This window comes from Nymphalis io, chromosome 11 (genome assembly GCF_905147045.1).
Source record: "Nymphalis io chromosome 11, ilAglIoxx1.1, whole genome shotgun sequence".
Lineage (NCBI taxonomy): Eukaryota > Metazoa > Arthropoda > Insecta > Lepidoptera > Nymphalidae > Nymphalis > Nymphalis io.
The window spans coordinates 11473580-11497300 of NC_065898.1; the positions used below are offsets into that span (position 1 = coordinate 11473580).

The 23721-nt window shown below is 31.9% G+C and overlaps 1 protein-coding gene across 1 annotated transcript in view; it reads left to right on the plus strand.

Moving 5' to 3' along the window:
• Positions 1–21529, plus strand: part of LOC126771752 (ski oncogene) — a 59177-nt gene extending 37648 nt beyond the window's left edge. Inside the window, exon 2 of the mRNA XM_050491834.1 lies at positions 16415–21529. Within this exon, the coding sequence (XP_050347791.1) occupies positions 16415–16930 (516 nt within the window). The 3' untranslated portion in view covers positions 16931–21529. The remainder of the gene's footprint in view (positions 1–16414) is intronic.
• The last annotated feature ends 2192 nt before the right edge of the window (positions 21530–23721 follow it).

Sequence of the window (23721 nt, forward strand, 5' to 3'; positions counted from 1 at the left end):
CCGTGCTGAGGACGGCCATCGCAGTGGTTTTAGTGTGTAAGAATCCCACATAACCCGGTTCCACCCCCATAACACCCGGGTACCTTTCTGAAGGTTTCCACTGCGACAAAAAAAAAAGTTTTTCTATTTAGAAATTCTCAGTGGTTGTCAGGAGTTTGAAACCTGGCAATATTTACGGGCCTTGGAAAGCCCTGTCTGAGTTTGAAGTCTTTCCGATCGTGTCGAATTTATTGTCCCATCGATTTATGAGAGTGAATGAATAGTGACCTTGTGTTTGCGCACACGCTTTTGTGCTATAATATATCTTGGGCAGTTAGCTACTAAACGAAATCGGTCACGAGGACATCGGTCATTATTCGTTCATAAAAACTGTTTTTGATATAAATATTTAATTGTTTTTTTTATTTCCTTAAGTGATTAATTATTATTATATAATATTTATTTATTAAATATTATAACATATTTTATAATATATTGACAACTCTTTATTGCAAATGTTTTATTTTTTTATATTTCAGCTGCAACATAAAGCAACCAAATAGAACACTCGAATTACGTTATGAAACCCTGATATTCCACGCCAGTTTATACATTAATTTCGAAAACGTTGTATAATGATATTTTTTTCAAATTGGGCAATAAAGCAACAAAAATCTGTATCTAAGTAATTAAACGATATAGAATTAATAATTAAATTTTATTATTAGGCTTGTACGCCACTCTGCAAAGGTACTAAAGTAGGTTGTTACGTAAAGCAGCCAACAGTTAAACAAAATATTCAATTTCTCTGATTGATCTCACTAAGCACAATAGAAAACTACAATAGTAATTTACAATACGAGCTTATTATAGAAAAATCAGATAAAAATATGTTTATATTTAAATAAACCAAATTTCCCATGAATATGTAACAAATCTATATAAATATAAAAATGAAACTTAGAGTCATGAAGATAAAGACTACAATTGTTTAGAATATGTTTCGGTTCAATGATTTGGGGCGAGATAAATGTTACTTTAATGCAAGTTTTTGTTGAGTCGTGACGTCAATGATGTTAGTTGTGTGTGCCTTATCTGTTTTGTTATGACTGCGCAATTTTTGGGTCAAATGTTAAAATTAATCGCATTCTCAGTATTTATCAATGTTTCGAAGAATTCGAGATCAAAGGTTTAACATATGCAAAAACTTGGCAATTTCTTATTGGGACCATTATTCACGAAATTCAATAGTAGGTTCATTGTATTTAATTATTTTTTTAATTTTATCTAGACCATTATTTGACATTGATTTATAAGTATAGTAGTTTTCGTTTGTTCGGGGGGGGGGGGGAGCTGGTATAGGTATAAAAAAGTAACCTATTTTTCAGCCCTTCTTCGGGTTTCAAGCGCTCTTCATGCCTTATAAAAGCTTATTAAAATCGGTTCAGTGTGAAAGTCGAGATGGCCCAGTGGTAAGAACGCGTGAATCTTAACCGATGAACGTGGGTTCAAACCCGGGCGAGCACCTCTGAATTTACATGTGCTTAATTTCTGTTTATAATTCATCTCGTGCTTTTCGGTGAAGGAAAACATCGTGAGGAAACCTGCATGTGTCTAATTTCATCGAAATTCTGCCACATGTGTATTCTACCAACCCGCACTGGAGCAGCGTGGTGGAATAAGCTCCAAACCTTCTCCTCAAAAAAGGGAGAGGAGGCCTTAGCCCAGCAATGGGACATTTACAGGCTGTTACTGTACTGTACAGTGTGAAAGCATTACAGACTGAGACAAATAGATGGAGCAACTTTTGCATTTATAATATTAATACAAATTACGTGTTTAGTAGTTGTTTTCCTTATAATATTTTATAAAGCTATATAACTGATATATATTTTGTGTGTTTGGACGTGTCAACCTTTTATTTATCTGTCTAAATACTTTTCTCCTTTTCAATTGCACTGAAAGAAACATTTTAAAGGATACGCATGCCTTATATACTTAGAACTCTTTTAAAAATACATGTATACATCCAATTCATTTTCCTCGAGTTTTTCAATAATGAATACGGTTGACTTTCGACCACTGTTGCCAAGGGCAAGGTTTTTATGCATATGTGCTATGTATAATTGCGTATAAATGAATAATAATATATCTTTGTATTAATGCGGTATTTTTTACATTACTGTATGTCAGTATAGTACAGTAGAGTACCTATATTCTGAACCATATAAGCGATTTCTGGTTCGTGTCTTGGTATAGCTTCATCAAGGCAATATCGATGGCAAGGCTATTTTGCTGGTAAGGTTGTATTTCAAATAGATTATTTTCATTCACTATTAATAATTCAATTGTCACTACATATTATAAAGCAAAGTCTGTCTGTCTATTTTGATGCGAAGAAACTCAAAACCACCAAAAGTAGTTTCATACAGTTTTTTACCAATAGACAAAGTGATTTTTTATTGAATATGAAATGTATTACTTTTTCTAGAATTTAACAAAAAAAAAACCTCACTGTTTTAGTAATGCTTGCATGTTTTTTATTTTTATTTTAGCCTATTGGGCGTGTTATAAAATTGTAATAACTTTTATTATTTAAGTAATTTTATCTTCTTTTACCTTTTACTGCACTGAATGTAGCGTTTGTGTTGGCAGCATATGTACAAGGCGTAGACTGAAAAGCAGCCTAGCTGAGACTACGACCCTTTCACCAAATTATGAAATATATTAACTCTTTTTTATGGTTTTGTACCTTAATTTTTTTTTGTCTTTGTTTCTTTTTGGTGAATAAAGTTATTTATTATTAATACTATTATTTATGATGTAGGTTTAGATAAATAATTAATTAAGGTTTTTTGAAAATTGTCAGAAATATGATGACAAATGTTGAAAACGTTGGAAAAAATCAAGCCAATTGGGAGCTTAACTGGCGTGCGCCACGTAAACTAATCGTGTTATATGTATAATATTGCGATATAAACGCTTAGTAGACCATCATCCTGACCATGCGAAGTCAGGGCGGGTAGCTAGTATTTAATAAGACTATTATATAATTTATTTGTTGGAATAGGGGACTAATTTTCTTGTAGGTACTTCTTCTTATAAACATACTCTATCTCTCTATATGCTTACATATATAATCTTTTAAAATGACTCAAGAGTGCTTGTAAGAGCCTATCGTAATAAAGTCTAATTTGATTTAAAACTAGAATGTCCTAATGCTGCCCTTATTTAATATCAATTTCCGAATGTCTAAGGACGCAGGCCCTATTGATAACCTCTATAATGGTAACGTAAAATGTAATTAGAAACGGGATCGATTCATTACGCTCCTTATACTGTCTATTATATAATCATTAACACGTATCAATTCTTTTTGTAAATTACTGTCATATTTATTTATAAATAATTTAACATTGATAACAGAATATATACGCTATATTTGACAGCTGTCATTGTGACACGAGTCAATCATTGTTATCATCGATAGTGATGGTTTTCAGATTCATTGAATATAAAATTACATAACCGATGACGTTACGTAAAACGACACCTGTTCACGATATTGTTATAAAACGTTACACGTGATCTTTTGTGTCTAGACGCTGTGCGTATGTGTGAGTCTTGTTGTTTTCAGATTTTGTTTGAATGAACACCAATTACAACGAAATTCGTACGGTTCGTACGTTTCTCTTATATATTATAGCGTTCCGTATCTAAGGATAACTTCTTGTTTTATTTGATAAAAAAAAATCGACTTATGTTTTTAATTGCCGGTTGGCGTGGTTCGTACATACTTGCCTTTCACGCCGAAGGTTGTGGGTTAGATTCCCACCCAGGACAGACATTTGTGTGCATGAACATGTCTGTTTGTCCTGAGTTTGGGTGTAATTATCTATATAAGTATGTATTTACAAAAGAAAAGTAGTAAATGTAGTATATCTGTTGTCTGGTTTCCATAGCACAAGCTTTGTACAAGCTTAATTTTGGATCAGATGGCCGTGTGTGAAAAATGTCCCAGGATATTATTATTTATTATTATTAATTACATTGATGTAAATTTCATATATATAAATATGTTTAAATATTATGGGAGATACTTGAACATAATATGTTAATTTTAGTCGCAATTAAATTAATATAACCTGCTTGAAAACCAAGCGTGTTTAAAGTTAAAAATTCATTGGTTTTACGACTTTCCTCTTGTCGTCGGCCACTGACCCCATTATTCTACCACTAACTTGGTTTATCTTAATCTCAATTATTAAACGTATTTGTTTTATGGAGGATATCTCCTTAAATGTGTGTCCGGTTGTTGGCGTGACTGTAATGCATTTATTAAGGTTAAACTACACAAACATCGATTGCTGATTCTGATAAATCACACTTTGAAGTATTAAAATATTAACGACTCACGTATGCTCAATGTTCTGGGTATAAAGTCATAAGCTATGTCATGAAGCTATACGTATATAGCTATTCCATGAAATTATCGGAGGTTTTATTTTGGTTTTACTTAAAGAAAGCAGACGAGAAAATAGTAGGCTGGTTATAGCTTACGTCGATTCGCCGCAAACCACTGGGTCTTTGAAGTTCCTTATTATTACACAGGCTCATTTACCATTTAAACAACAATGAGTCAATCATTTGTATTGCTATACAATAACTGACTGAGTTTGTTTATTGTAATTGCTTACAATTGGTAAGGTCTATAGGCCCTTCAGAGGGGTCTACACATTATTAGTACCCTATTGCCCATATTCCTTTAGGCAATCGCTGTAAATATAAACGAAAAAATAATATTTATAATTTTTTTATGATTTTTTTATATTATGTATAACAGTGGTATAAATACGTGACAATCAAGTCTCCCTCATCCAGTCAACTGCTGCAAAGTCGGGAAACTTGGATGTTCTAAAAGGTTCTCATGCTTTAATACAATATATTTAAAAAAAAACAGCTTAAACAATCGCGTACATATTTTATGTAATGGATTTATATTACAAATGCAAAAGTAAATTAGTAAAGTTGATGTTTGCATATTTTTCATTTCAATTCGTATATAATTAACATATTTTTTTAATGTCTCATCTCATTCTATATTACACGCAAAACGGGTATCAAAAACATTGCCAATATATATTCCGTCGTGAATATTAGTCGTGTTAAGGTGTGTTTCCACTGAATTAGTTGGCAATTTTCATTTGCAATTATTTAGTAAATCACCAACTTCCTTTTTGCTGTTCCTAATATTAAATGTCTGAGCTAGCATTCATCAAGAGGACTAAACCCAAATAAACAAGTTTGACACCGATATCATTGGTCACCGATATAAAATAATCTATGATATTCACTATGGATTCGCGAAAAAATGGTGTTTTCAATGTCCGCGAAGTTGTAATCGGAATGTCGAAAGTTAAATTAATGTACCTGTATTATAAATAAAGGTAACTAACCAAGAATTGTTTATAGTCCGTAATACAGCAGAACAATTAGAAAAACGCATGCAATTTGGATATCTACGGTTTGTTTACCTTTACCCCTACACCGATTGGAATAGGGTACCTATATCTAGGTAATTTAATTTAACTATACATTTATTTTAATGTTTCAATTATCTGTTAACTCAATTTCGCTGTGCACGTGCCATAATATTTTGAAGTAACTGCCGTTGTAAAAAAATTATGATGATGACGTATGATTGAATTTTTTTACGAACTTTGTTTGTCGGTTTAGTGGAATGTTGGCAACAGTCTCTTGTCATTTTGGTTTTTTTTTAATGAAACACGTATCAAGAATTCTTCGCTAGGTATGTATAATAATATTTGGATAATTTTATACGTCGTATAAAATTTGTAAGAAGTAGTTAATTTTAAATATTTAAAGTTTTTTAAAATTTAATACATGTATGTGCAATATAAAGATATATTAATGTTTTTATTTTTTTCTCTTTTTCTGACGTAATACTCTAGTGTCGCGCAAAATATTCTGCCAGTATGTTATTGTGTACATGTGTTCGATGATAATGAATTAATAATTATGTAGAGATAGAAAACTTTGCCTTTCACCTCTGGAACAACAATTGTGATTGAAGAGAAAAACAAATAAGAACTTTATTAAATATTTACTTTCATTAAACAAAAAAAGCTAACGGTCAGTTCTTGCAGTGACAGAATTATATCTTTCCTCAATCTTTTCATGAATTCCCTGTAATCGTTAGTAATTCTCCGTATTATAACAGATCAGCTTGAAAGAATGTCAACAGAGTGACTGTCCTCGTGATGCGAAGCCAAATTCCTACATACCTCATTACATACGTTCAGTATCACAGCCTAAGAAAATATCATTAATATTATACATGATTAATGTTACAATTTTATTTGATGGAATTATGATATTGACTAAAGATTTTTTTTATTTTTAAGTATAACTTATAAACGATGCGGACAAATTTTATTTGATGTAAATTTGGTCCGTTGTAGTTTCTCTCTTTTAGTAATCATTGATTTGATATTCGAAAGGAAAACAACGCAGTTTGGGGGTTAAACAATGCACACTGCATTGTGTAACCCCCAAATAACATTTATATATAATAAGATTTATATATGATAAGATGAATCTAGACAAAAGTTTTAGTACTATTTTCAAACTAATTTATCTCTACAAATGTTACCTTTAGAGAAACGTTACAATCTAAGGTTGCACTTAAAGTGATCTCGAAGTTTCACTGCAAGCCAATAACCCGTGATTTAACCACTGTTTAAAATACCAAATTATACTATTTGATATCGTATAAAACTAAAGTATCACTCAGTTGATATTTACGGCCAAGTGCTAAATTCTTGGCCAATCATCTCGTAAAAGTCACTTGTAACGATCGTTACTCATAAATACATGTTTTGGCAACGAAATGTATTGATATATTTCAGTAACATTGTAAATTGATGATGATTTTTCATAAAATTCAACGACTAAATTTTAAGTAAAGACATTTCAAGTATTCTTATTGGATTTTTTATCTTATTTTTAATCGAGATTCTATTTAAATAAGTCGAAGAATTTCATCCGATTTTTTTTGATAATTCCGAGAATTCTAATGTAATGAGTCGATAAAAGGTCATCATATTATGTTGTTTCGAAAAAGTTGAAACTTAATCAAATATATTTAGATTTATATAACCTGTTTTTTATAAATTTTATACAAATATTTTCGTGGCAGTGTCTTGTTTACAATTACGACAATATGCGCTATGATAACAATTGAATTTGAACAACGGTCGCGGTTGAAGCTGGCTCATGATAAATATTTTCATTATTATTTTAACTTAATTTATTATCTCAATACTAATATAATATTTAACAAAAAGCTAAACAAATGACAAGTTCAACGTTAAAGGTTTAGGATCAAAATATTTTCGAAAGCGTTTATTTTTCTTTCGTTTACAAAGAATTTAAATTGCAAAACCGTTAAATATGTTCGCAGAAGACATTGTGTGAATTAAGACCGTACGTAACTTATTGACTGTGACAAATAAACTAAGATCAAACAATTCCCTCTGTTTGATGATCATTGGCAGTCAACCAAGATCTTAATACCAATTATTAAACGGAAATTGAAAAATGAAATATTTTCTAATGGTATCCTTCTTTAGCCGTGGGTCATTTTAAAAATATTATAACGAGTAATATTTAACGAGTGTGCAGTCGCGGGTAGCGTGGCTATGTGTTGGATAAAACCGATATACTCAAGTCCGGGCAAATTAATCGGCGCCTGGCCTGTCTGGCTTTAGTTAGGCTTATTGCTTGTGACCAGACAATATCGCAAATTTATTAGTGGTAGAATTTAATTGAAAAAATTTGACATTTAAAGGAGGAACTTTGAAGGAAAGACTAAGAATCCTTAATAGTTACGGGTGTCCTGTCTTTTCTGTCAAATGTCCGTTTAAACTTGCTGGTATGTCCGGCAGCCCTAATTACGGGAAACAGACAGTACAAAACGTCTAGTATGTATTATAAATATTTCATACCACGGTCCGTTTCTGTTATGACTAATGTAAACAGGGCAATAAAAAATAATATGGTCGATTCACCTACGTGCTCGCCGACGTACCTCCGTGGTACCGTCAAAACATCGCTATTAGCATTCTGCAGCGTCTCGTATGCAACATTTGTTACGTGATGTATTTTGTATGGTAAGAAAATAGAATATGAAATAAAAGTACGTTAAAAAAAACTTTCCAATATTTTTCTATGATTTATTTATCTATACACATATATTATAAATGAGAAAGAAACTCTGTCTGTCTGTTAGGCTTTCACTTCTAAACCACTGAATTGATTTTGATAAAATTTTAACAAGATAAAAGCCTAACGAAGGACTACTCTTGTAATACCTCCCTGCTCCTCCTGCTCCTAAGACGCGGGCGAAGCCGAGAGCGAAAACTAGTATTTAGATTTCGATTAATAAGTGGATGGGAATGTCATTGACATAAACATTGTAGAATATTGGTTATGTTATTGGTGATTAAGTCGGTCTAGCTGGTTGCGCCCCACTCACTTGTTACTTGATAGTGAATGGTTGTAGTCGTTTAAACGGTAAGTGTGGTAGGCAAGAGACAAAACATCTTAAATATATTGACTGTAAACGCATCGATGGTATATAAAAGTGATCTATATTCCTCATTGGAAGTGTGTTCACTCCCGTGCCTCGGAAAACACGTAAAGCCGTTGGTCCTGCGTCTGAACTCTTTAAGGTCGTGTCGGATTACCGTCCCATCGGATTATGAGAGTTAAGGAATAGAGAGTGCATCTGTGTTTGCGCACACACTTGTGCACTATAATATCTCTTGCGTAGTTGGCTAGTCTCTCTTGAGCTGGCCGCCGTGGCCGAAATCGGTCTGGAGAACATTATTATTATTACTAAATTCCTCATAATATGAGCGTAGATGATCATCATACCTATATATATCGTCAGCTTTAAAAAAAAAGGAATTGGTTCATAATATTATCTATAGTGGTAGCTTTATATTAAAATTAAACTTGTAAATGATGTTTCAAAAGTAGAGATATTTGTGTAAAGTATATTTTGACTTTGATTCGTTGCGTACAGTGATGTTACTGAATTAGTGCTGATACAGCTTGTCTATGGAAATAAGTATAATATCTAAATGTTATTCTTTACTTGGGTGTTCGTGAATTGATTTTTAACATTTTATCAAATAAAACCTTTTTTTTAAGTTGTAAAAACATAAAGCTCAGGTTTTATTTTAGTTTTATATGTTGCCAATAAAAAGGTAAACGAGGGCTCATTAGCAACCCTATGCTTATATATTACTTTAAAGGATTTTATTTTAATTGTGACCATAACATGTATTGACGTCGTTTTTATTTCAACAAATAGTGAAAATTGATGTAAATTACAAATAGAATAAACATTAATTCATTTGCTATTTAATGGATGCCATTTAGCTAAGTATCATATAGTTTTTTTTTTATTATAAGCTTTCTTCACTTAACATGCTGACCGTATCCTCGATAGATTTGTTATACGTGTGTAGGAAGTACTGAGGAGTGTTTGGTGTTACGTGACGTGTCTATCCTATTTGGATCATCGTGTTCCACAATGCACGGCTAGGTAGTGTGGGAAGTAAAATGACCCGTTTATGATAATAGATGAGATAATGAAAATTTGTAATATATAAGTACTTTTTGTTTCTTATAGATTCATTTCTGCTTGAATCATTTAATTTATATAATAAATATATTTAAAGTAAAACCTCTTTCTGAAATTTTTCTATTCGTTACGTTAAAAAACAAACTTATAAACGATAGCGATTGTTCGTTAAACACTGATTTCTTTCTTTCTGACATCATTGATTTGACGTATAAAAGAAGAAGACACAGCTTAAATATGTTTAACTAACAACTAAACAACGCTTATAAGTAACGCCGTTAATCTCTGTCACGTATCGAGTTGTCTGCGAATTTCGATCATTAAATATAATTTATTAGGTTTTGTATTTCTTAATAATATTTGCAATGTAATGAATGTAGTTAGAAGTATATAGAAATATTTTCGGAGCGGTAAGTGTTATACTTATTGAGGTCGACTAATTCACACGCTATTTAAAATTCTTTGGGCATTAAAAAAAAAAACGTTAAAAGTGAAACAAAAATAGTAATTAAGTGGATTCAACTAAAAACTTTAAAAATATATATCTATTATCTCTTGTAACATAAGTTTTTCATGTTTATATATAAAAACATATGTTATATAATTGTCTTCCAAACTTCATTAGACAAGTTTAAAATCTGCATATCATACATAAATTTGAATTGCCGGGGCTTGCAAAATAAATTCACATAATATGATAGATACAACTAGCTATTTTTACCGCTAACAGGCTTTGTGCAAGTACGCCAGAGTGAGAACTACCCACTCACTAGATATTGTACCGCCGCTTTGTTAGAATTTGAATAGTGAGTAAGCTAATAAAGGGAAGATAAATACCATATTAGTGGTTGCGTAATGACGGCCTTAGAAATAGTTTATATATGTTTTTGCCTGTGACTATGTGTGACGGTGACCACTTACTAATCACTATGTCCGCTTATTTTGTCTTTGTAAAATTTATACATATATAATATATATAAATAAAATATTGAACATATGTGTGTGTATGTGATTATTCCATTTGAATCCGCTTAGTAGTATAGAAGTATACATGATCGGAGGAAAAATGAACAATCAAAAGGAATCCCTTCGCCATTAACATTATGATTGCAAATTATATTTTTAAAATTGTTATTCGTACTTGTGTTCAATATCAATCCGTAATAGGAGAAAAGGCCTTGTGCCTTGCGAACGTATAATTATAATAAATGTGTTTCAAGAAATCGCATCAATCTTACGAAGTGATTATGGTACACATACAAACCTATCATACAAACATTCAAACACGCTTCGCGGAGATTTCAATACGGATGATTACGTGCGGTCGTAATTGTAATCAACCCATGCTAGTCAAACTATTTCAGTCACATACTTAGCCTGTCAGAACTATAACGAATATAAAAAAACACAGAACCACATAAATACAACGTATATTTAAAAACAATTACATCCGAGGCAAAAGCGTAATCATATTTTTAATAATCTTCAAAAAAATTACACTCCGAGTATAGGCTACTGCAGAATTTCCATGTAAATTTATGTATAATGTGCATATAATTGAATGGTCAGGTTTAATGATTGTTATCTTCGCTACCAGGCCCTCTCGTTTCAAATCCACGCAGATCATTTCCAGAAACTTATTACGTTGATCTGAAGATCACATAAAGAACGGTTCGTTTGTTTCAAGTTAAAATACTTTTTCTTAATAAAGAATCGCTATAGAAATTACGTTTTTAATCGCTTTAATATCGGATTATTAAATTGTTTTAAGCATAAACATCGCGTTGTCGTTTGGGGATGGGAGAAATGCTTAAAATGAACGCAAAATTTGAATACATATAGAAAGTTAATTAATTGCTGTTGTAACTATAGTTGCACGTGTTTATATAACAAGTTCGTTATGGCCTATAGATTGCAAAGCGAAGTACTTTATTTCCATTGCGGTCTCACGGTAATTTGTTCACGGCAGATCGATTCCCATGAAGAGGCAATGAATGAAGCAGAGCAAAGACAAATAACTAAACGACAGGCGTATCTTGATTCTCCATTATCTATGGCGCATTTCACAAATATCCGTCGCGATGTCTTTTTATTAAGGTGCTTGATTTATTTAAAAAAAAGTGATGTCGTTTAAATAACGTTGTTAAGTTAAGCAACGATAAATTACATAAATTAAATATACGCTTCTTGTTAGTGATAAACAGAAATACGAATCCACCTATTAGATTAATATCTTTTTAGCACATATTTTCCCACATCTGGTTAAAGGCTCTTGTAAACTCTTACTACACGGTCTTGGGCTACGGACAATCGTGCTTTAAAGGATTTCGCTTCAATGCCTGCAATGTTTATAGGGGATAGCTCTATTAGTTTGGTCAAAAGTAATTTGACATGCAGCCTGTCCCATTTCAGTTTATTAGACTTACAGAAGTTTAAAAAAGGGAGAATGATATGATTTCAAAAATAGAACTGCAGTTGAAACATGTATGTGAATATCTCAAAGAAAGTTTGAGTCCAACATAGTCAATATTACGTGGACTTGCCAAACGCCTGGTTTTGTTTTCAAACAGTTCGCCGACTAAATGAGCGATTCTATACATAATTCATGTAGCGAGGCTGAAACTCATTGATTGCTTCAGGGTTATACTACAGAAAATACTACGGGGCCCTTACAGAGGAATTTGCTCCTCAGCCTTATACAAATAGGTCGCAGCTTTGTATGAAATTTGGCGACATTGGTTTTCAAAGGATATTAGTATCTAGTACTAGTTTTGTAAGGTTTATTTTCGTATCTATATATTTTCTGTGGTGGTTGACCTTGGTCGTTACAGGGTGCTTTGAGGGAGGCGTCTGCCCCCTCAAGGGGGCGATGCGTCGGCGGCTTGCGTAATAGATATTTATATCGAGCCGACCCCGGCAGTGGAGCTAGCGCTGTCTGGGCGTGGAACCTTGTTTTATATAAAGTAGGCGTTGATAGTTATTTTCTTAATACTTTTATAATTAAATAAATAATAACTTATACGTAAAAAACGTTTTTTCGCTTAAAATACATTCATAAATGTGAGCTAGATCATTTAAAAACCACACGTATTATGTTTTTAATCGTAAATTATTTATTTATTATTAACTCAAGTAGAATATAAATTAAAACAAAATGAATTTACTAAGTAATCTAGATATTAATATTAAACAATATGTTTTACTAAATTTTGTTATCAATGACAAATGAAGGTGAATACCGATAATGTAAATAAAACAATGATAAGAAAATCGCAATCAGACACATTATCAGCTTACAGACTGTACGTAGACTATTTGAATTACGCGAATGTTTTCAATGTTATATGATCGAAATGATAGATTTGAAAAACGATATCGGTGTCTACGTACATACACACTTATATACCTACACGTCTATAAACTTTTAATGCTAATCATTCTAATATACTTCAACATGACAAAGCGTTAACTTAATTCTTCAATAGACGACGTCAAGTTCTTTATATTGTAATAAAAAAATTTGTTCACCACGTGTAGCACCAGCATTACGTGGCAGACTAAAGTCATAAAATCGTAATGGCACCGTAATTTATAACGAGATGTCTCATTAAGAACATCTAACTATAAACACGTCTAACTACGTAATTCTGTAATGAATAAAATCAACAAAGTTTTAATTAAGTAACCGACGATGTGCAGAGAACACTGCAAGAATTCGCGCCATTTCGTTCACTGTCAAAACAAACGCGTGCGTTCATTGATGGCGGCTGTAGGGCTGCTAGCTAAACAAAACGGCGTGATTGATTTATAAATTATGAATCAACTAAACATATGAAATCGTTGAATTTTTTTATAATAAATATGACATTTACAAACCGTCGTCGCGTTTGGACTCTACTACCACTTACCATCAGGATATGGTTTGTTTAATTATTATTTTTTAAGACAGACGAGAAATTTGATCTGCAATGTGGCGACCTTTGCCTATAGACGTTGGCTAAGTTTTACGAAGTATTCATTGTCAACAATTAGAGCTAAAATATTACCTATGTCTCTTTTGTCTGTATCAGCACCGACTCTGCTTTTCGAATCGCAACACAACAATGCAAAATATTGTATTGGCGGTAAAATATCTGACAAAAAACAAATGCCTACCCAATATAGCTTTTAGTAAAAAAATATATTTAAGCGTATCGACACTGTGGAACAAAGTGAAAACCCTAAGAAATGTTTATAAGCGGTCGCCAGTTTCTTCAGTAATGGACGTCAAAATGTTTCGTCTATCCCACGTCGGCTTATAGTTTATTTTACCATCCATATTCTCAGCAATGAACACGTACCTACTATGTACGCCTATTAGAAAATACACGAAATATATATACGGAAAATAACAAATATTTTTCCAACGTAAATATTAAATGAATAAAACCTTCGGAATAAATATTACATATAATTTATTGATTTTATATTTGCAAGCCATTTTTTTATCTTTGCAAATCCGATAAGTACCATTTCTTTGTTATATGAATAGTATTATTCAAATTAACCGATAGCTACTATCATAATTGATGTACTGTTCAATGATAAAACTATTTTTATCATTGAATTGTTCTGCGACTTAAGTACATGTGTTATTTTAGTTGTTATAAACATGTAAGATAATAAATATATGTATTATATATTCCTCATTAATATATAACGTAATTAATTAAATACTACAGTAATCTCAGTAACGAGTTTCATTGTTGTTTCATCTTAGGTTGTTTACAAGATGAAAACATGGGCACGTGCTCAAATACAGTTGCAAAATTGCTTGTAAGTAGGCCGCTCTGTGTGGGAGTACCCGCACTCTCCTTTGACCCCCATTGACCTCCTCCCCTGACTCAAACAACGAACGCAAGGAGGGAGCGATAGTTGCAACTATGTAGGAACGTATCCTATATTCACCACCAGCTCGCCATTTTATCTTCTTTCATGCTTTGTTATGAAACGTAACAATATTTTATCTATATTTCTTTCTGGCGATAAAAGGGATAAAGTTAATTTGCTTTAAATTGCTTGATTTAAAATATTATTTGTACAATTTTATTTGCAAATTTTAATTTTAATTTACTGAAGATAAATATAAACTCAATTTTTTTAGTTATTTTAATACATATTATATACAGACGAGTATATCTAAATACGTCGTACGTAATCACATTTTTATTGTGACTGCCTCCCGCAGATCTCGAGTAAGTTCGAACATTTAAAAGTTACAACAATTTCATAAATCATTTAACTCAACATTAAAATAAAATTTCAGAAGTCTCTTACGTAAGAATGATAATCATCCAAAACAGGAAATGTACATCCCGTTACCAATTTGTTTATTGTTTATGTAAAGGAAATTAAGCGTCGATCGAGTGGTTTCGACTTTCGAGCTATCTAAAATAGAAACCTTGGTTTGTTTAAGAAGTGTTTAGGGATTGCGCGTCACTGCAGGGCAGGGTGAGGTCTCGTCTGGGGGTCGTCTGCGGGCCGCGACCTACATGTTAACCCCCTCCCCGTCCCGTTAAGCTCACAATGACGCGTCTGCACCCGTCCCTCCACAACCTCAGACCCCTCACCTGCATTACATAAGACGGGTGTGATTTTAAGACTGCTTTGAGAATGTTGAACGAAAGGTTCTCGGATATTCTCGAGTTAGAAAGTGACCTTATTCCTGTTTAAACTTATTGCGTCACAAGCTAAGCCGATATCGAAGATAATGGAAAATTTTCTTCTATTATAACCATCGTCGTATTTAAACATAACTTTCATTGCTGTATAAAATTAATTCACAGTGAACTTTCGAGTGTGAGGGTACATCTTCAATGAGTTTCTTTTTAACTTATCTCAAAAGACGGGCGTGGATTTGAAGTACTTACTATAAACACAACCTAATTGACGTCAGCGGTTAAAGAAAATTGATAACAATGTTTTTATATGTCAACTATATATTTTATGTTATATATACATATTTGTTATAATATCAACGAAATATTCTTCAAATTGTTTTCAATATACAAATTAATTGCTTGAACATGAAACAGAAATATTTTCCTGTAGATTAGAGATTAATAGATACAGGGATCGAGTCATGAAGGCAGTGCCGGGATTTAGATCTTGGCCTACAAGGCACCGGCCTAAAGGCCCCACCCAACCATAAATAATAAAATTTGGAATTGGGGGGTCTTAATGTCAAAGTGCCTCGTATCTCTAAGTCTGGGCCTGCATGAAGACTGGCAACATTCAATTCTGGAAACAATAATACATACACGTGCTACCCATATTGACCTGGTTTTTATGAAGTGCGAGCAGTTCTAAATCCGCCAGCCACGTTTGTCTGTCTGTCTGTTTGTCTATCTAAACGCGATGCATTGAAAAACTACAGAACGAATTTTCACCAATAAAGGAATTTATTCATGAGGAAGGTTTAGGTGTATAAATTCATTATGGTTTTGGGTAAATTGACAGAAATATGACGATAATTATTTAAGATGTTGGAAAAAGTTATGCCAACTGGGAGTTACTAACGAGTACTGGCGTGCTTAGTAAATAGAATTCGTGAATCTATTTCGTCTTAAGTTTCTTCTAAATATGTTTTTGTGTGTAACTTTCATTGTACAATAAAAGTTAAATATATATATTAGTTTATTTTATTTCGCATTTAGAATTACTTGAACCAATACAATAAATTATTTAGTTTAAAGTTATTAATTTGATTATTCTCAATTTCAGGTAGTGGAAACGGTTGTCTGCAAGCCAGAACCGGCGGAATCTCCTCCGAAAAAAGCAAGGGGCGAAGATTACAGCTATGCGATTTACCTAGATCCATATGCACATTTACGATACAGGACCGTACCAGCCTTTAGGCCGTGGGGGAAGAGGGAACCAGAACTTCAGCATCCAGAGAGAGTAGTCCGCGTTGCAGACTGCACGAGGTTCGAACAGGACTTCCAACCGAATGTAGCTTTAAAACCCCTTACACCTCCCGTGGACGATGTGACGTCATCCACGTCCCCTCCACCGTCAGATCCCGAACTGACCGCCAGGCTGTTAGACGCAGAGGCGAGGCTGTCTGAAAGAGAACGACAGCTCGATGAAAGAGAAGCGCAATTAGCTCGTCGTGAAGCAAGGCTCGATGAAAGGGAGAGAGAGTTAGAACGACGAGAGCAAGCCGTTGAAGAGAAAATAGAAGAAAAACCAGAGCCCAATTCGTCGCCAACGGGGGAAGCTGAGCATCCGCCGTGTTGACCAACGCGAGTGATCGTGAGGCTTCGCTTCAAGTGAGAGTGATGAACGTTAAGACAATGCGTCTCCTTAGTACAAAACTGTGGACGATCAGACAATTGATATCGTTCCGTAACGTGCCGTCATGCGTGTTATTAATAAGCCTACGTTTTAACATTTTTCAATCTTTGGTATAAAGATGATTTGTGACTGACTTGTTGCAATGTTTACACTAACTGTTTGAAGTGATGGATAGAATAACATCACTGAAAATCTATAGTTTATAAAGAAAATAGCTGCTTGGTGAGCATGTACATATTCACATGAAGTACAGATTATTGAATAATAGGTTTTTTTTTTTACATAATTTACAGTTTTTCTTGTAGACTCTTTCAATGTGTGCCATTCTGAAGGTACTGCTGTTACCTTTCGTATAACCTCATCTGTGCTTTTCAATATAATGTAATACTCACATAATAATATAATAAATAATAGTTTTATAGCCTACAACCATAAGCATAATTTATACAGGGTTATTTTTAAGATTTACGATATCTACAGTATGTAATATATAAATCCTTTTTTCTTCCTTGTTATCATTTCGACCGTAGACCTACAATGTGTTAGATTCAGAAAGTTACAAACCCAACTTATTCGACAAATAACTCTGTATAAAAACCTCAGCTATACCAAATAACAGTTTATAATAGAACTCTTGCAATTTACATACCTACTGCACTCATACACATACGAGTACATTATGACAAAATACCTCTGAAGGTTGGTATAAAAAAATTTAAATTAATTCCACTCCAACCATTCGTGACAAGTGACTTTTGTTAAACATAATATTTGGATTGACATTGTTATATTAAAAACGATAGTATAATATAATTGTTATATTATTAAGCTATTCTTGCAGCGTTAGAAATTAGAAATTATCAAAATTCAAGTCGATAAAGCAAATCGCAATCGGCCTAAAATTTATGTAATCCTATACAAGAAAACTAGTATAAAATCGCTTAGAATACATTTATTCTAAAATCTGTCATAATATAAGGGTTATACCCCACGTTCTACCTCATTGTATATAAAAAAAATTTGGCTGATAAGGAAATTGTAAGCAAATTTTCATTTAATAATTTTGAGTATGTACTTTGGAGCAATAATTTGAAAATGAAACAGTGTGAATTATCACTGCCTGAATTATTCTAGGTAATGATCTTTCTGTCTATTTAGAATTTATACCTATATATTTTTTGCGAAGAAATAGATTGTACGAATTTCGGCATAATAAAGTTAGATCATAGTCTTGTTCTTGTCATCACAATTTAAAATATTTGTACGTCACTAAAGATAACGATTTTATTAGCATTTTCTACTTTACTTTGACGTTTTTTATCCAGATATACCTGTGTATAAATCATAGATTTCATAGCCTTCGCCAGTAAGTGTGCATTTTTTTTATTTTCTGCGACTGAGCAAACCATTTTGTACGTAAAACGTAAAATTATTTGTCGTTGCTGTATGCAACTTGTGATTTTCTTAGCAGTTTATAGAAGCCTTACACACATGTAATTAATGTGGTGATATACTATATACTTTAAATTTTTTTTTTAATATTTCCTTTATTCTTAATCAGTTTTAAATTAAAAACATGAAAAAAAAAACGATTTCGATGAATGGAATTTCTATTAAAATTATCGAATCAAATTTTCGATTTTTTATATTCTGTAATGGCGGCTTGGCGCCAATTTGGTTATCCGGCAGTTTGTACCCGGATTTAGATTTAAATATGTGAAATAAGATTTCACTTTTCGGAAGTGACTTTTTTATATTTTGGCAAAGCTCAAACGTGTGTAGACACAATGTTTTTTTTAAATATATATTATTCCTTTCAGAGTGCTGTTACTTTGTAGATATTTGTTATATGGTATTCATTTCTAGATAATATCGTATCTCTAGTCAGGGACTTTTCGAAAATAAAATTACCATTTACTGTTTAATGTGTTTTTCATATAGGTTGAAACCTATCACAGGCGAGTGTAATAATAACTTATTTTAAACAATAGATTTAATTAGTAACGAACTGTATGTCGGTATGTGTATAATAAGGTTTAAAGCATGAAACTTTTCTGTCAGTACAGTTGTTGATCACGTATTTTGGTGCTAAAATAATTTCGGCTTGGCTAACGTAGTAATTAATTGTACATATAATATAATTTTACTATTTATTGGCAAAAATTACATTTCTGTTTGTTAAATGTAGATTTGTCTTTTATTTAAATTAAAGAATCATAAATGTATACTTTTTTTTTTGCAAATTATATATTTTTATGGCTTAGCCATTATCCAGCGGCTTAAAAAGTATTAATTCAATTGCAAGAATATGAAGGAAACTAAGATGAAAGTCTTATTTTAAAAAAAATCAAAGTTAAAATTTGTTGAGAAATTATAAATATTCCTTTTAAAAATCTCCAGATAGTGGGGCAAAGAGAAGCTGTATTATTTCAAAGAGCACAGTTTACGAATATCTCTTTAAAGTTGAACACATTAAGTTTATTTGCAATATTATAAAATTAACGCCTTAATCCTTACGTAGGTTGTATATTTTTTTTCGATGGAAAAGTTTCAAAAAGCTCTCACTGTCTTATCTTAGAAATATAAATGGTGCTAATTGTATGCCATTTGTGGTCTTTGTAAAATAAAATAATTTTGAATTTAAATTAAATAAAAAAATATATATACGGCCAAATAAATAATTGTGACAATTATTGTTTCGTAAAGACTCCATAGGTTGTAATATTTATTTTAAAGTTTTACATGAAACTTAATTAGTAATTTTAATATGAAGGCAGTGAGAGGTCGTATGTAAATAATACTTACGTCTTAATATGGTATGACATAGTGAATGATTGTAAGGCTGTTATAACCCTAATACTAGAGTAAGCGCAAGAAAACCCGCGAGCAAATCTTTTATCCAGACAATTATTTACGATCGATTACGATATGACAGTTCATAAAAACCTATATCGAAGTAACGCCATCTATCGGATGGTTTTTGAAGTAATAATTGTAAACATATATGTTACTTGTTAACCAAGGCTTAAATTTATGTGCGTGTTAATATTGTTTTTAATTATGATAAAAGATTTCCTTGTCAGGGTTTGGCGCGATTTGCCAGGGTATAAATATACTCCTGTGATCTCAAATGTGTGAATGATATTAACCAATGTACGTCTTCGGTAAAGAAACAGTCGCATTGAAGTAATTTCTTTTATTAAATTACCAAATTATTATTTCTCATATATTCTGTAACATCGTCAATAGATATTTATTTTGTATTCCTTGATCATAAATTATTTTTTACTCATTGCCATTGTATGAGAATGTTTTAGACAGTGTGGTTTTAGTATAAAAATAAAAGAAAAATACCTTCAGTTATAAATATTGAAATGCAGCTCAAGGGCTCTATGTACCATTAAATTGTAAATAAAAAACATATTTTTCTAATGAAATAATAAAACAATGTTACACGATTTTCTTTAGCTATAAAGTCTTATTTTACTGTAGTCTGTGTTATTAATATCCTTTTTTTTATCTGAGTGTCGTTAAGTCATGTGCCAATCAATGTATTAATAATTGAGAAAGTAGGTAAATGGCAATTTGTAAAAAATTTAATTGATCATGTTTTTAAAGGACACCTTGCTTATTCATGTTACCTTAAAACGCCATCTGTTAATGAGAACAAAAAACTAGTTAACGCTATATAACTTTTGAAATGATCACTGTTAAATAATATGATAAAAAACGAGTAATGTCTATCATTATAAGTTGTTTATTTCGCACGTTCTAAAGTAATATAACTAATATATTTATCAAAGTAATAATAAAAGTTTAAAGAGTGTTTCTCTAAAGTCTATGCTTACTTATGTCATATGTCTCAGAATTGTCATTCGAATGCTTAAAAAATTGCTATAATGCCTTAACTAAATAAAAAATAATACCCTTTCCAACGATCGGTGACATATTCAAAAAACTATCTTATAATTATCTTGCCAATGTAACGATTAGACTTTTATTTATAAAAAATATTTAAAAATTTTCAAATTATAATTTTTCGACGCTTATAAAATTTCTTGCCTAATACAAGTCTGATTTAGTTGACACTGACATTAAACTCGTCGAAACTATCCTTTGCTTAAACATTTTGAGGAATATTAAAAAAAATGTATACAAGTATTTATCAAACTCGATCAACAGATGGCGTTTTCTTACAATTACTCAATATTTGTTTTTTTTTTGCGACTGTGCTACTTGATTGTATAAGATTGAAACTAGTTTATGAACTGTGTGTGTTTATATCAGAATTACTTTGCTACATTGTTTTAATCCAAGGAAACATTCCCGGTTATGTTTTTTGGATTTACATTCATCGTTTTTATCAGTAAAACTACTACAGATTGTATAATGTATTGTACCTGATAATTAGAAGGCTAAGAAATTATATATAATTAAAGTTCTGTTATGCACACACATTATCGTAACTTTGTGGTATCGAAGTGTGTTTTACTTGAAAAGCTTATGAGTACCTTGTGGAGCAATAAAGTGAAATCATTTTCATACTGCGTGCATTATTTAATTCCTTTTTTACGAAGTAGTTACTACTTTTTTCTTTCGTAGTCGCCTTTAACAAAAAAAAAAAAAACATAAAGTGCTTATTAAAGCATCAATCAAATATAAGGACTCAGTAGATATCTAGGGTATACTTTTATAGAATGAAATGACGAAGACAATTTATAATAGTAAGGCAGACTGTCAACTGAGCCACATAACAATAAATGGTATCCTTCGTCCCATAGACCTTGATTGAAAGGAGCATAAATCATGTAGGTACCTACTGTGTATGGAACACAGTTGCAAGGCTGCAAACAGCCCTTTCACGGTTTCACTTTACAAATTATAGGTTAGAATATATTATGTCCTCTGTGGTACGACTGCTGACTTGCCTCGAGTACCAGGACGACTAAGGATTCGTGTACCTTTTGAACAAGTATAATCTCACTTATCTTTAGAATTTCATAGAATAGAGTAGACGAGCCTTTTTTTGATCTACTAAATGAGTTGTTAGTTATCATTTAGGGGCGGAAGCGGTCTTAAGAAAACAATACAAATTAATTTTGAAAAAATAATTACAAAACTCGCATGAGTAAAAATTCTATAAGCTCTGCTTTATATTCTTTAATGTATTCTTAAAATGTCATCCACATTTCCCTTCTTGAGGTAGAACCGTTTCTCATTATTACTTGTTGTAATAATTATTGATCGAGGAATGTACAATCGATGTATATTTTTTCAATGCCGTTTTACATATAACTTTAATTGCAAATGGACAGCCCTTACCCGACGAGGAAGACGTGGTTTGGCTGTATTGAGTGTCATAGGCTTCAATTACTGTTTAATTTACCAAATTTATTGTTTGTAACATTTTAAAGGGACAGCCCCTTTAAAAACCATTTAGTAACCTAGGAAGCGAATTATTTTTTTATTAAAAGAAGCAAAAAAAGATGAAGGTAAAAGCAAGCATTAGAATTTTGATTTGGATCTAGCTACTTGATAAGTCGAGAATCCGTAATTAATAATACATAACGGTCATGTAATGATGTCTAATAATAAGGAAGGAAAACCATCCACAGAATGACAACTCCAAATCACTCATCGCAATGACAATGTTCCAATACGAAATGAATAAAAATGATTTTAACCCAGAGTTGATAGAAGAAAGAAATATAAAAAGAGCATAAATTGATCCATATAAAATTAATATTTAAGTGTTTAGGGAGTGGAATTATTTGTTAAAATGGAAAACTAAAGACTAAAATATCTTCCATTTCCAATTACTCTTTATTCATCTTTCAGAATTCGGTATAGACTTTACTAACGTACTAACGTTGGCACGTTTGCCCGAACACCATAATAAAAGTTGGGTCATGTATAATTACGTATTTTTTCATGGACAAAGTTTATATACTATCTTCTTTGTCGTAACTCGCTGCTGGATGGGGCTGCAGAACTTCATCTTTGTATTATTGTTACTATTAGTATTTTGCCTTGTTTATTCAACCAAACACTATATAAGTGTTAATTCTCACATATTTATCTGACATAGACCCTACTCACGTAACCTTCTGGGCCGTGGCGTACTCACAATACGAAATAATATCTATCAAAGATGAGAGGATGAGACCATAGACGATTTAGTACTTTTTAATGATTTGACACATTCGTAACAAAACATAACAAGCTTCAATAACGTTCAATGTATTGCTATGGTCATTTGTATAAACACAGGCAGAACAATTCTATCGGTTTCTCCTAGTATAAGATAGGGGCATGACACACTGTCCTCTTTACTTTATAAGTTATAAGCATTTCTTAATGTATTAATTTCTTACGGTTTTACCTATTAGTGAAACAATTTTTTCGAATCAAATTAATAATGACAGAAATAGAGAAATAAATATTTTATTTAACACTCGCTGAACAACGTTTAAGTTATTAGTTTATAATATTCAGGTCGCCTAATGGTAAATTATGTTCAGTCGTTGAGTTTTTGTTGCGTCAGTGATTCTTCCAAAGGTCGCTTTATAAAAACTAGACACACGTCAGATATGGCACTGAAACTGGTTTTAGGTAAATTTAGTTCAGTTAGTTTTTAAGTAATACGATAAGTATGTATATATATGGAAAAATGTTACAAGTTTGTAAATGCAATTTAATATAAATTATACGAAGGTATAACATTATATAAAGTA